Consider the following 15,067-nt stretch of genomic DNA (forward strand, 5'->3'; position numbering starts at 1 on the left):
TTTCAAATTTTCAACAAATTTGTCCTGAAGAATGACTTGCGTAATCTTCAAGGAATTTTCACAAAATGTACAATACAACAAGATTTTTTTTTCACAAAAATGATTTTTTGGGAGGGGGGCATTTTTTTCCCCAAAGGCAAAATTAATCTTACAAGAATGAAGTCATGTTTAATAAAATGTTGGTTTGAAAAAATAGTGTAATGTTGTCAGAACATTACTCTGTGTAACATTCCAGGAGTCAAGGTAGATTTTTTTCAAGAAAAAAAAAATTGTTCCATAAAGAAAAGAAGGGTTGTATTCGAATAAAACTGCCGTTTGGGATTTTTTTCATATCCCCTGAAATAATGATAGAATCAATTTATCATTTTTTGAAGTAAAAAAGAAAAAAAATGCCCGATCTTGTGAGAATGAAGTTGTAATTTTTTCTCGAGAACCTCCCCAGTCGGTATTTATTATGCTGGCGGTCAAGTGGAGGTCCTTCTTGATCCTGCTTTCGGAAACGGAGCCACCTTGATGCTAATTGTCATAATTATCATCACGACCGTAATGGAGAAAACAACCCTAAGTGCATAGTTGGACACCGGCCATGAGCAAAGTTCACGATGATCAGAAAAAAAAAAAAGGATGTCAAGACTGCTTGTCCGTGTGAATTTTGGCACATGAAGTGCTTGTTGAAATGCAAATGTGAATGTGGAGCACAAGCGGAGCTGAAATTGAACATCTGTACTGGATTAAAAAGGCGAGCCCCCACTTGGGATGTCATTATCAGTCAAATCAATACAATTTCAGCGAGTTCGGCAGAGGCCGCGAGCTCCTTCCCACTGCTGCCAGTGAGTCTCTTTTTTTTTTTTTTTTCCCGGTTGTTTGTTGGATGGCAAAAAGCTGGAATAAATCCTCTCTGTAAACAAGCGTAGTCTCGTTAAATGCCAGAGCTAGTCAATACTCGCGCTCAAAAAGGTCTCATTATAGCCTCCGTGCTGGCCGGAGTCAGTCCAAAACACCTGCGGACAAACTCCATCTACTTCGCAGAAATCTTCTGAGCCTGTAGAAAGTCTCGCGCAACTTGCGCGACGACATTACATTCGAGGAAAGCAAAATGGGTCGGCCGGTCTGCCCCAATCTCACGGTTAAACTTGGGTGGGTGGCGAAGCTTTCCCGCAGTGGTCCCCGACCTTTTTTGTTGACCAGTTGAGACCAGTAGTCGCTGTTGGCGGAGCGCCAACCATTTTTTTTTCATTGCTTTAAATTGCTAGACATTTTATTAACGTAGATTTATTATTTTCTCAAACGGTGTTATTCTACTGCTCAACAAATGCAGACTAAAATAACACCGTGAGCTCCTAAGAAATGGGCCGACCTGGAATCATAAATCGGCCTTATCACGTAAAGCGAATCATTTCCGAGTTACGACGGCACGTGCGGCGTTAGCATCACCGCTACTTGCAAAAGTGACGGATCAAAAGATGACCCGAACGAAACTGCTCCTGTCGGCGTGGGCGGGCTGTGCAAACTCTGCTGTGCATTTTCATGCTTTCCACCCCATCGCTCGAGTGCTACCCGTTCAAATGATCAGCTCACACAACTTGAGATCAATCAACCCGCATTTCTGAATGTGTGATTTAGTTATCGTTGGGCGTACTTGCTCTGCATCCTGTAAAAAAAGACTCCATGTTTATTCATGATTTCGCATGGTTGCTGTAAATTTCAAAAGTGCGTGTGTGCGTGTTTGTGTGCGTGTGTCGTAACGTGCGTTGTCCAGGGAAAAGGAGAGACGTTGCAAATGAGTCCAGAGATGAGGACCCCCCCCCCACACACACACACTCATTTGATTTTGTTTGGACCGCAGCATCCCTTGCCGGCCGACGTCCTTGAGCTCCTCACGGTTATTTGTAAATATTCAAGCCATGCGGACAATTAGAAAGCGGAAGTGGAGGGGGTGGGGGGGGGGGGGCCCAATGTGAACCCAAGTCTAGAGAAGTTGCGATTGCACGTATCCCCCCGACGTCTCGTTTGGAAAGCCAAAGGCAGGCGCTACAAAACGAGGCGGATTAGAGGCTCCCAACAATTCCAATTTTGGCACGTCTCACACACACACACACACACACACACATATATACAGCCCCCCCCCCAACCAAATGAAACACACACACACAAAATGTCACATGCTCCTCCTGACCTAGCAAGCCTCTAACCTGACCGACTTCGTAACAAAGGAGCCAACAACTGAACGAGCTTCCGACTGTATCAAAGCTACCGTACGTACCTGCACACACGTAACTAAGGAGGAAGCAAACAAACCAAGCAAGCAACCAGTTAACTAAATACTGAACAGTGGCAAACCTTTTCAGCTCTCACGATTTTGGAGTTTCAACTCTATTGGAATGCGAATCTATCTCTGAGTACGCATCAGCGATTTTGGGCATGAAGCAGCAACAGGCGTCAGCCGACGGGAAGTAACGCCGCCGACCGCCGGCTCGCCTCACGGCGCCGTTCGCAATTAAGACGGCGTTTTCCGCTATGTTAAACCGAGGACGGCCAATCAAGTGTTAACGAATCCCGGCGCCGTGGTCGCGTGCTGGGAATTAGCATAATGCTAATCGGAATAAAGTGAGAGGAGAACACAAATATTGGAACCTCGCTGGCAGGCAAGCGCGCAGGGTCAGAGCCATTATTTCACGAGTGGCGTCGAGGAGGGAGGCGGGGCGCTATTGTTCCAGATGACATTTAGCAGCAAATCATCATCGTCGTCATCATCCTTTCGCATTCACTTACTCTTCATTGTGACCTTCAAACTAAAAAAATAAATAAATAAAAGTCCGGTTCAGCCCCACGCAATGACAGTAAAAGATGTTCAACATATAAATAGTAACGAACGCACGGAAAAACGGTGTGTACAAGATGAAGGGAACATGAAACGAGACTTATCTACTTAGCGCGTATATTTTAAAACATGGACTTTGTGTATTGCAATCACTCCCAGCTATACGAGTTCTTTTATCGGCGGGAAATACATACACGGGCATATTTAGACATGTCGGGTCGAGACAAAAAAAAAAAAAGCTGCAAAGGCAATCCAACGTGATTTATACATCATCACTTGACACCATTTCAGCACATTTACAAACAGATGTCAAGACATTTGAAAGCATCAGAAAGAAACGCAAAGTAGCTTTTTGAAATGACAAAAAGTCCGTACAGTGAAGTGGAGGTCCAAAATGCTTAAAAGACCTTCATCAAAGGAATGGGGGGGGGCGGATAAAAAAGTCCCACTTTTTAACTTGGATCCATTTGCGTGAAGCATCACAGCTAAACACAGCTTTGCCGCGTTTGGCTTGAAATGCGGACTCCTCCCATTGACCCGTGTTTGCAAGCCAACTGTTTTCTTATTTTTAAATATTCCCTTTGCATTTCCTTCACGTCTTCACTAGTGGCTACAATTTCACAGAAGTGTATTTCCAGCATTACAATCTGGATAAGCAAGCTTTCAAAATGTTGGGGGGGGGGGGGGGGTGATTGACGTTGTTTTTCCACAAGCAAAAAAAAAACAGATGATGAGTTTACTTTACTTGATGAACTAGTTTGTCCTAAATGAACGACATGATCAACGTGTAGCCGTTTTACTCCACTCGCATTGCTTGTTTGGAAGCAGTTTTATTTTTAGTTTTTCCTCTCGCAGGTTGATTCGCCCAACGTTTGTTTTTCCGAGTATGCCTGCCTCGTCTGTCTAGGTGATGGATTGTCTTCGCGGAAACTGCTCATTGTGTCTTCAAGGGCAAATCGCAAAAACATGTTTCGACATGTTAAAAAGGCTCCGAATAGTTTGTATAGCTGCGAAAGAAGCGGACAAATTCACTGCAACGATGCTTCCGCAAGCACAATTGCATGTTATCAGAATGCACTTTTGTGGGCTCCAAAAGGACGGACTGATTGGACGTTGGTGGCTGACAGGCAAGCAGACCTTGTGAAGTGTAGCCAAAGCTTTACATTCGCCGCATCGGCCCCGCTGACCCAACCGCGAGGTCAAATACGCGCTTCTCATGAATGCAAAAATATTCCCGCTTGACCCAGAATGAAAACAAAATCAAAACAGTTCAAAATGTTTTCCAAGCGAAATTATGAAGTGGCGGCACTCAGTCGCAAAAGGACATTTTATGTCCAATGATTAGCAAAAAAAAAAAAAAAAAAAGTCTTGCTAAGAATGGACACTTTCTTGGCGGTCGATCTCATGATGGGAACCGACGCAAGAGCTGTATCAAAATATCTTTGAGCGTTCGGCCACGTTTCACTCGGCAACATGACATTTGGTTGACATGTCCACCATGAGCAAACCCACAAAATAGTCAAAAGGAATGATGTCCCGCGGAAAGTCTGCCATTTTGATTTGACACATTCATTCTAGGCTCTTAGTACTCTTTGACCAAAATCAATCACCTTTTCAGGTCTCTGCCATACCGATGCCGATGTAGCAGCATGAAATTTGGTCGACATCCCTTTCATGAGCAGTGCCACAAAAAAAGTCTGAAGACGACATTTCTAAAAAGTCACAGGAAGTTGGCCGTTTTGCTCGAAGCGGCCCATTTTTGGCTCATGTTGGTCTTTCCAGAGGTCCTTCAAAGACAAACTTATCTTGAAAATGTTGTCCAGTACCCTCCAAAAAAATACTCTTAGAACCCTTTGACCAAACTATTTGACCATTTTATGTCTTGGCCCTTTTTAGCAACATGAAATTTGGAAAGCATCCCTTTCATGAGTAGTCTCACAAAAAAAAAAAAAGTCTAGAGAAGTCATGCCCAAAAAAAGGTCAGCCATTTTGATTTGAATCGGTCAAAGACTCTTGCGCTTTGAACTGCCATCAAATGCTGGTCAATTTCCCAACTTTCAGATTCAGAGCATTTCATTGCATTCATATTACTACTTTTTTTTGGTTGCAGCTTTGTAGTTTAATTTAAAAACCTCCACCGGTGGTTCCGTGGAGCGTTTCCACAGTCATGCAAAAAGATAAACTTCCGATGGATTTCTCATCACGAGCGGCTCCTCACATGCCAAGTCGGACTAATCGCCTTTTGTCCGGCAAGGCGAGCCTGGTATCTGATGGTGCGTCCTCCCGCTAACGTGCACTAATGCTCCCCATTAACAACGACTGACCGGCCGATTGGCAACCGGGCGACGGCTTCAGAGACGAGCGCTTCCCACGAGGACGCCGCCTCTCGGGAAATCAATGCGTCCGTCTGAGTGAGCGAAAACCATTTCGCTGACGCTTTTGTGCTCTTCCGCAGGCGGGAATGCCAAACTACGTTACCAAATCACGTCCGGAAACACGGGAGGTGTGTTTGACGTGGAACCAGAAGTGGGGACCATCTTCGTCGCTCAGCCTCTGGACTACGAGCAGAACAAAAGGTAGACGAACAGCATTCGTCAATCCCAAATTGAGATGAGAAGAAAAACAAAACGTGCATTTTGGCCAGTCACAGAAATCCATCATGAAAACTCTCACAGATGCTAACACGGAACGAACTGCGGGGTAAAAGGCCAACCTGACTAATGCAGCAGCTTCCGATGTTCCTCGCTCGGCCCCGAACATTCAAATGCACACATCAACACGCAAACCGAGCAGACTTTTGACTCCATTTGATTTCGTTACAGCAGAGGTGGGCAAACTACGGCCCGCGGGCCGAATCCGGCCCGTTGGTCTTTTTAATCCGGCCCGCCGAAGGTCGTCTATAATTAAGGTTCGATGTGAATGATTGCATTCATTTCAATTGGACTTGTAATGACAGGCATTTCACCGCCAGGTGGCGCATTGACTTGAAGTTGCAGAACACGGGGGGGGGGCGGGGGGGGATCTTTTCGACCACCTAGGACCTCTGTATCGCTCTACTTCTACTGGTCTGATCACAACCCATCTGTAGAAATGCACAGGCTAAAAGAGGGCATCAACAACACTGTCGTCATTTAAAAAAGTATATTAATACAGTACGTTCATGCTTTTGTTCTGTTGATGTTTGATATGGACTGTCAACAAATGCAGTTTTTTGTTTTTTTTTAATGTACCATAGCTCGTGCTGACCTGGACCTTCTGTCAAATTTTAAAAGTCAATGCGGCCCCCGAGCCAAAAAGTTTGCCCACCCCCTGCTTTACAGTCATAACGGAGCTCCACACTAACTTTCCAGTTGGTCGCCCCAGCACAGGATCTGGCCGCACCCTTTTTTGGTGTGGTACAGCAGGACTATATTTGCTGAGGGATCGTCATCGCAACTGGCGTAGCGTGGTTTCGTATGATGTAAACAGCGACGGCAAAATATTTAGCTGCCACAAGAACTTGGTTTGCGGCTCACGAAACAGCTCACTTACTTTCAAAGAAGACCAAAAAAAAGGCAACGATGCCGCGGCAAAAACCCTGAAAAAACAGCTTCTCATTTCTTTTATTTGTATTATTTCACGTAACACGGTTTTGATAACATTAACAAGTCAATGATGATCATTTTTCTTTTTTTTTTTTAAATCTCAACTTTAATTGCTCACGAAATGTTCCCCCTCCCTCCCCCCACACGGCCGCTATTTCTATTTACTGGATATTTCAGACTTGACCAAAGTCTGAGAGCACCTCAAGATTTTCTGTTTGTTACTCAAGCCTTTCGTCACGAAGATGCCTCAAGGGGTCGTCTCATCATTTCAGGTACAAGCTGCATGTCCTCGCTTCCGACGGCAAGTGGGAGGACTACGCCACGGTGGCGGTGAACGTGGTCAACAAGAACGACGAAGCACCCGTGTTCACCGTCAACGAATACTACGGCAGCGTAACAGAGGAACTGGATGGTTCGCCCGTCTTCGTCTTACAGGTATGCAATTCTGCTCCTCGGTGAAAGGAAGGAAGCTCATCAAGTTCCACTTTGAAGAAACGGATGCAAATACGAACACATTTTGGAGGCATTTTGTTCATCTTGGTAACGCCCACATTTGGTCGGTGGATTTTTCATGCTCTCCAAATGTGGGCTCGCTAGCGACCCCTAGAATTTGGGGCCGAAAATAAACCCCAATTTAACTGAGCAATATGAAGTTTGGTAGGCACATCGATCTGGAGTCCACCCATAAAAAAAGTCTCAAGAAGTCATTTCCGGAAAGACACGGATCTCTTCCGTTTTGGGATCAATTTGACCTTTTTCAGGAGTCCTTCAAAGACAAACTTGTCACAGAGATTTGGTCTGATTGCTATTAAATTTGAACCGTGAATATTAGACAAATGGATTGAAAGGCGATATGACGTTTTTCAACCAATGTTAAAAGTTGCTGGAGTGTGATCCATCGAACATTTCTTTTATTCAGTGGGACAGATATGATTGCGTCTCGGGATTTCCGCCTAGCAACATGTGTGCATGCAAACCTCAGAGAAAATCTCTTGACTATTTTAGCAACTCTTAGACGCAAAAGATTCAATTAAATAGTAAACAATTGCAGTCGCTAAGATGCGACGTCAAGTAAGTGAAAGAAAAACTACGTTTGAACAGAAGTCATGAATAAAATGCAACCATATTAAATATTAAGCAAATATTGAATCAAACAAAATACAAGAAAAGGAATTCAAATGTTTCATCTCAGTTGTTTTGTTGTTGTTCTTGTCGTGTTGTTTTCTCCTATTTTTCTTTTGTGATTGGTGCAATGGCGGTCCTTGCTGTGTTTTTAATTATTTTTTTGGGGCGAGGCTCTGCTAAGCACGAGGAACGAGAACTGTTCTAAAGGCGCTCGAAAAGGTGGATGGAAAAATGTAATTAAAGTGAACTAAATTAAAATAAATGCAATTAATGAAGGTCAAGATAGATGCAATTATAGTAAATGAAATTTGATGACGTGTGTTGTGACCAATGTAAAAAAAAATAATATATATATATATATAAATGTTTCCAATTAAAATCCTTCAAACATGTCGATTTCGTTGTATGCAATTTGCCTGAGGGGATGCTGCCGGCATCATTCAATGTATTTTATTCACGGGTTGTAGTCCAGCTGTCGCTCCCGCTCGAGTGTGACCTCTTCCGGCAGGTGACAGCGTCGGACCCGGACAAGGACGCCGACCAGGAGGCTCTTCGCTACTCCCTGCACGGCCAGGGCGCCGAGAGCGAGTTCATCATCGACGAGGTGACGGGCAAGATCTACGCCCAGCGCACGCTGAACCGCGAGGAGCGCGCCGTGTGGCGTTTTGTGGTGCTGGCCACGGACGAGGGCGGCGAAGGCCTGACGGGGTTCACCGACGTCATCATCAACGTGTGGGACATCAACGACAACGCGCCCGTCTTCACCTGCGCGCCCAGCTGCCACGGCGACGTGGCCGAGAACTCGCCGGCCGGCACGTCGGTGATGGAGATGACGGCCACCGACCTGGACGACGCGGCCGTGGGCCAGAACGCCGTCCTGTCCTACCGGATCTTGGGCGGCTTGGACGCGACGGGGACCGTTCCCGCCTTCTCCGAGATGTTTGCCATCAACCCGGCAACCGGCACCATCACGGTTTGTTTTGTTTTCATTGTTTCGTCCGCCGACAAACCCACCAAGCATCCATTGAAGAAAAAGTATGCAAACGATGCGTTGAAGCAAATCGTATTTTGTCACGGATTTGCATTTACACCGAGTTGAGTGTTCAGGTAGTTTGAATTTGCGCACAGCGTGCAGGAGGGCTGAATCAAGACTTTAAATATGAAAAGCAAGAGATGATGGTCTTTTTTTTATTCATGTACATTTTTGAGGTGCATTTTTTTTCCACTCAAGCAAGTTTCCAATGTGTTTAAAAAGTGCCTTTGTTCACTTTAAATCTCTCAAGGCCTTAACTGTAAAAATGCAAAGTGGAAAACACCACAAATAAAATGTCTTTGGTGCCACCTTGTGGCCCCATGGTGCCAAGGAACTAGGTTGAAGTGAGTTGAATAACAGTATTAATATCAAGTATTGCTTCGATGCCATCGCGTGGCATCTAGAGGCAATTTTACTACTTGCAGGGGGGGGGGCCCAATAACATTCGCACTTGGTGCAGATCGCTGCGAATAAGGTTTGCTCGTCGAAGTTGGCTGCAATAAGATTTGCTCGCAATCACAGGGGGGAAAAAATGAAATACTGGCATTTTTGCAGCCCACCTGTGAGGTGTATTCAAAAATGAAATCTAATTGGAAAAAAAAAAAAATAATTCTAACATCTGCGACTGTTACGCACACTGGAAGCATCGCAGCCAACAGAAATACAATCGCACAAAGACAATCGAAGTTGACGCTTTTCTTTCAGGCTGGCTATGCTAGTTACTGGAAATTGTGCTGTTTTAAAAAAGTACAATTCCGATTTCCATTTTTCTATTGGCAGATGTCACTTTAAAATGTCCGACGCAATGTTTTTTCAGCTTTTGTTTCCAATTGCTCGTTTGAACTATAAACTTCAATGAATTCAGACCGAATTATATCGCTTTGTCATTAAAGCGACCTAAATTGAGCGTCAATTGCCATACCTATTTGAAATCACTGACGTAGGTGGCCTTGGATGGCCTGGACCGGGAGCAGGTGGAGTCCTACGTCCTGGTGGTTGAGGCCAGGGACGGAGGCGGCATGGTGGGAACGGCCACGGCGACCGTTCAGATCTCCGACGTCAATGACCACGCGCCCCGGTTCGTCGAACACGCTTGCCTGGCCAGGATCTCGGAAAACGCGGAGCCCAACGCGGAGGTAAGCCAGCGGGAATTTGTCAATTCATTTCAAACTTGCCATAGCAAATGCCACCATGTTAGCATTTTACGCGCTCTCGCAAGCAATTTGATGTCTTGAAGTTCCTTTTTGTTAGCTTATCAACTGTGAGCCTGTTTGCATGTTGTCCAGTCTCGAGAGCCTTTTGAAATCTTATCTGACTCTAAAGGCACAATATAAAATCCATCGAGGTCTGTCTCTGCAATATCTGGACTACCATTAAATCGACTCGTCTCACCAGCATTGCAATCAGGCGGCTAGCATAACGCTGCAACCTCCCACATTCGTTCCACATGTGCAAGCTTTTCAGATCTGTTGGTTGGTTTTTCTATGTCGCTATCTACTGTGGAGGTGTTTTTTTTTTCCAGATCCAACACTGTGCCCCCCCCCCCCCCCCCCCCCCCCTTTGTGTTCTCTGGTTGCTAACTTTCTGACTGCATGCTTGCGTTGCACCTTTTCGCATGTTAGCATTCTAATTTTTCAAATGCAAACCATTTTAATTTGAGATATGCATGCTCATTGATGAGTACATTATTTTTTATTTTTTGTAACAATGACTTATAATTGATTGATTGCACGGATTGATTCTTGACTCATTCTCTCCTCAAGTATGTCAGGTTGAAAATCTAATCAGATGAAACCCAATATTTGCTGAAATGATCATTTCATGAATTTCTCAATCAGACTAAAATGTACCTTAAAATACTAATATTAGTCAACCGGCTTACTTTTTGTATTCAATCCTACGCTAAACGTTGCAACTGGGCGTCGTCTCCTCACCCTTGAGTGCACTTTTATTTTGATGAGTATGCATCTAAACAAAAACTCTACAAAGTCAAACTTTACTTGACGTTTTCTGACATTAAAAATGTAATCCAAAAACTGATGTGGGGGGGGGGGGGGGATTTTTCATCCAAAATAATGTTCTTCTTCCTGGCTCAGGAGCCCAAAAAAAGCACTGCTGCTTTTATATTCCCTTTAAGCGTTTGCTTTGAGTTGTTGACTCTGCGATGGGGAGGCGGGAGGGAAGTTCAAGACGGATGAACAAGCACCAAACTGTACACAAGTCAGATCCAAACCTTCCGTCCGGAATAGTTGCGGGATGCAGCTCGGAACGTGACCAAAATACGAAGATGGAAATGTGCTGTATTCAATTCTGTAGTGGGTGCTGCACAAACTCCGTTGACTTCAGTGTAAAAAAAAAAAAAAAAATCATAATACAATGCCTGCATTTTAAAAAAAAAAACCACAAAAAAATCACTTTGGGAGCATTCAGTTCTCCGCCAATCATTAAAAGTCAAACTTTGCGTATCGATGACTTTGTGAATCTTGTTCAAATGTTTGATCCATTTCTCCCATTCAAATCCAAAACATTTTGTCACCAGCGTCACAGTAGGGATGGCTATCAGACAGTGTGAGGCTTTCCAGTACAGGGATCTAATTAGGGTTTTAAATTGATTTGGAGTTTCCAATTAAGGTTTGAAGCAACAGTTAGGGTTTCAAACTCCAGCTTGAAACCTGGATTTGTGTTTTCAAAAGGGATTGAGGTTTCGAGTTTGAGTTTCAAGACACAGTTGGGGTTTGAAATTAGGGTTCATTGCCTCGGATTAGAGGCCTGTTGTATGGCTTTCGGAAAGGGTTACGGCTCAAAGTTGGTATCAAACTGCCTTTTCAACCCTGTCTCATGGTTTTAAACAAGAGTGAAGAGTTTCATTTCAAGGATTAGGTTTTAAAGAAGAATTTCAAGCCTGCTTTTGAACAAGTGTTAGGATTTCAAATGGAGCTTTCAAGACAGCGTTAGGGTTTCAAGCCCAGGGTTTAAAAGATCGGGATTGGGTTTCAAAGAAGGGTTTGAAGCTAGGGTTTAGGTTTTCCACATTTGTCTTTCAAGCCTGAATTGGGATTTCAAGACGGGGTGACGGTCTCCAGGTAGGTCTTGGGTTTCAAGTAAGCCTCATCCAAGTGTGTCACTGCAAGGACTTGTGTGTCCCGAGGTCCTGGAGCTGAGGGGCGAGGACCGAGACACGGGAGAAAACGGCCAGCTGACTTTCAGCGTGGTGGCTGGGGACCAGGAGCAAAAGTTCTACATGGTCAGCAACAAAGTGGAGCAGCGGGGAAGCCTCCGACTCAAAAAACGACTCGACTACGAGAGACACAGCGAGCAGAGGTTCAACCTCACCATCAAGGTACTGGTGCCTTCAGTCTTTTTTATTTTGTAAGGTTTCAAATAAGGGTCTTAAGCCTGGGTTATGTGTTAAAATTTGCATTTCAAGCCAGAATTGGGCTGTCAGGTTAAGATTTTCAGGAAAGTTGGGTTGCCAAGTTAAGGTTCTAAAACTGGTTCATGGCTTAAGGTTCGGTTTTTGAGTTAGACTTGGGGTTTCAAAGTAGCGTTTCATGCCAGCTATGGGATTCCAAAATAGGGTTTCAAGACAGGGGTAAGGTTCTAAATGATGGTCTCAAGCTTGGGTTAAGAGGTTTTGAGGATGCGTTTCAAGACACGGTCAATGTCTCAAGACAGATTTTTGGCTGTCTTGAAAGTTTCTTTGAAAAAGTGACGAAGTTGCTCAGCAATCTGTGGCACGAATGTGACGTATAACGTCGTCGAATGTGACGACCGCTGTTGTCATTCCAGGTTGAAGACTTGGATTTTTCCAGCCTGCTTCACTGCGCGGTCGAGGTGGACGACTACAACGACCACGCCCCGGTTTTCATCCCTCACTTCCTGTCTCTGGGCCCCCTGTCAGAGGACGTCGCCGTGGGGACCAGCGTGGCCCACCTGCTGGCCAGCGACTCGGACTCGGGTCAGAACCGCCAGCTGGTCTACAGCCTTTCTCGGGACTCGGACCCGGACGGGCTCTTCGCCGTGGACCAATCGGGCGTCCTGACGGTGGCCCGACCTCTGGACCGGGAGAAGGTGGCCCAGCACCACCTGGTGGTCATCGCCACAGATCACGGGGTGCCCGCCTTGTCGGGTAGTGCCACCGTGGAACTCCCCCTCCTGGACGTCAACGATAACGGGCCGCAGTTTGAAGCCGTGTACGCGCCGGTGGTCTTTGAGAACCTTCCTGGGCCTCAGGTAGGATTGCCTACTGGAGAAACTGTCAAAATGCATCCAACGCAGCCGTCTGTGCATGTATGACTGAAGGTATACACACACACACACACACACCCATTGTTTAAGCACATATAACTGAAGGTACATGCTTCCCATTTTTCCATTTTGGACCGAAATTGCATCTCTATCCTGTTTAAGCATGTGTGACTGGAAGTACACACACATCCCGTCCAAGCAAGTTTAACTAAAGATAGGATCACAAAATAGATCCCAAATGAATATACATCTGATGACTTTTTGGTGGGGTTCAGGTTGTAAACATGAACCAGACATCCACGTTGCTCCGGGCTGTGGATCGAGACTCCTTGGAGAACGGCGCGCCTTTCCATTTCGCTGTCCCCGCTGACTATCGCCACGGCAACGACTTCTACCTGAAGGACAACCTGAACGGAACGGCCACGCTGACGGCGCTGCGGACGTTCGACCGCGAGCGTCAGAAGGAGTTCCTGATCCCCGTGGTCATGAGCGACAGTGGCCGTCCTGCCAAAACGGTGACCGGCACGCTGACGGTCACCATCGGCGACTACAACGACCATCCGCACGTTGGCGGAGAGAAGACCATCTTCATCAACACGTACAGAGGTCAGCGCCTTTTCATCGGAGTGGAACGTGCCCGGAAGAGGCGGTTTGCAATTTAGCATTTGCATGACATAACAGTCCATAATTTTAGCAAGTTTTGTCAGAAAAAAAATACTAAGGACAAAGTATTCAGACAAAATTCCAACCCTTCATTGCTGTCAGCATGAAGAGATAACATTTTATTTGATTCTTTTTTTTTTTTTTGTCAATGAATTGGCCGATTAATCGGTTATCAGATTTGACTCTACCAAATACAAAAATTGATGGTGGTCTCAAAAAAAATCCATATTGGTTGAGCCCCAAATTTTTTTCATTCAAAAAAAGTGTCAACATCTATATTTTAAAAAAACTAGTTAAAATAAAGATTTTTTTAAATGATAAATTATTATTAATCAATTTAAAAAAAAACATTTGAAAGTTTCTGACAATTCTTAATGATTTATTAATCATGAACTCCTGAGCAGACGCTATTGGTACTGAGTTCGAGTTCGTTGGAAGTCTTGGATTTGACAAGTCTCTTTTGCGTGCTGCGTCAAGTTTTTGACAGACCTTTGAGTTCACTCGGCAGGGACGTGGCGATTCGGCGGCAGAACGATGGCGTCTCTCTACTTTTGTCCTCCCAGCACAGCTGTAATCCACGAAGCCGCGTCCTCTGCCCACTAATTAAACTCCCGTCACGATACGGCAATGAAAGGCAATGGCTGCGTTTTGATTGCGTTTCCCTTCTCCGATCATTATCGTCAACATTTTCATGGTCCTCGTGATCGTCCATCAGCCGGCAGGTTTCCCGCGGCGCGCTCAATTGGACGCGCGGCTCGGCCGTTTATTGTTCCGCCGCCCGCATCGCGCCGTCGGGCCGATCTGGCCGCGGTCTGAATCGGCAAATTCGTAGTGGCGAGAAGGCCTTTGAGCCGCGCTTCAGACGCCGCCGTCGTCCCCTCAAGTCCTCCTGTTGGATGGCTACCTTCAAGTCTCTCGCATGGGGGCGGGATTTTGGCCTGCGGTGTAGGCGTCTGCACCCGAAAAAAACCCCCAACAAAGACACAAACATGTACGTTCTGTTTCACATCCTACAAGCACGATTTTCTCAAATTTTTAAGAAATGGTTGGAGTTTCAAGCAAATTTTATGCTTTCAAAAGGGCTTCCAAATTAGGGCTTCAAAGCAAAGTTTTAAACAAGGGTTTGGCTTTCAAAAGAAGTTTTCAAGTTGGCATACAGAGGGAGAGAGAGTGTCATTCTTTAATATTTATTTTGTTGAATTGTTTTTCCAGGGCGCATGCCCACCACCGTGCTGGGAAGGGTGTACGCACCCGACCCGGACGACTGGGATAACAAGACGTACGTCTTTGAGGGCCACGTACCCACGTAAGTTCTTCTCACGTCTTTTCTCACAATCTTTGCAGATGGAAATAGCACCGGAGAAAACGTCTCTCTTCTCTCTTTGTGTACTCACGATACTGAAAACCAATCCCTCTCGAAATTTTAATGGATACAACTTCATTTAACACAATGAGCAAAAACTGTGAACAAGGCATTTCTTTCCGACACGGATGATGATTCGCCAATGTGTCAGATTTTGCCAGATGCTGCCGAGGAGGACTGAATGATGCCAATTTCTTCTTTAAAGTTTTTTTTTCCGAAGTATCTTTGGC

At 45.2% G+C, this 15,067-nt stretch overlaps 1 protein-coding gene across 1 annotated transcript in view; it reads left to right on the forward strand.

The window, feature by feature from the left end:
* LOC147208110 (neural-cadherin) overlaps window positions 1-15,067 on the forward strand; it is a 174,243-nt gene that overhangs the window by 98,371 nt on the left and 60,805 nt on the right. The window contains exons 17-24 of the mRNA XM_086107945.1: window positions 5,277-5,397; window positions 6,678-6,840; window positions 8,039-8,503; window positions 9,508-9,699; window positions 11,712-11,903; window positions 12,353-12,796; window positions 13,087-13,417; window positions 14,687-14,780. Coding sequence (XP_085964071.1) covers window positions 5,277-5,397; window positions 6,678-6,840; window positions 8,039-8,503; window positions 9,508-9,699; window positions 11,712-11,903; window positions 12,353-12,796; window positions 13,087-13,417; window positions 14,687-14,780 — 2,002 coding nt within the window. The remainder of the gene's footprint in view (window positions 1-5,276; window positions 5,398-6,677; window positions 6,841-8,038; window positions 8,504-9,507; window positions 9,700-11,711; window positions 11,904-12,352; window positions 12,797-13,086; window positions 13,418-14,686; window positions 14,781-15,067) is intronic.

This window comes from Hippocampus guttulatus, chromosome 3, assembly GCF_054856545.1.
Source record: "Hippocampus guttulatus isolate MCC_2025c chromosome 3, RoL_Hgut_1.0, whole genome shotgun sequence".
Taxonomy (NCBI): Eukaryota; Metazoa; Chordata; class Actinopteri; order Syngnathiformes; family Syngnathidae; genus Hippocampus; species Hippocampus guttulatus.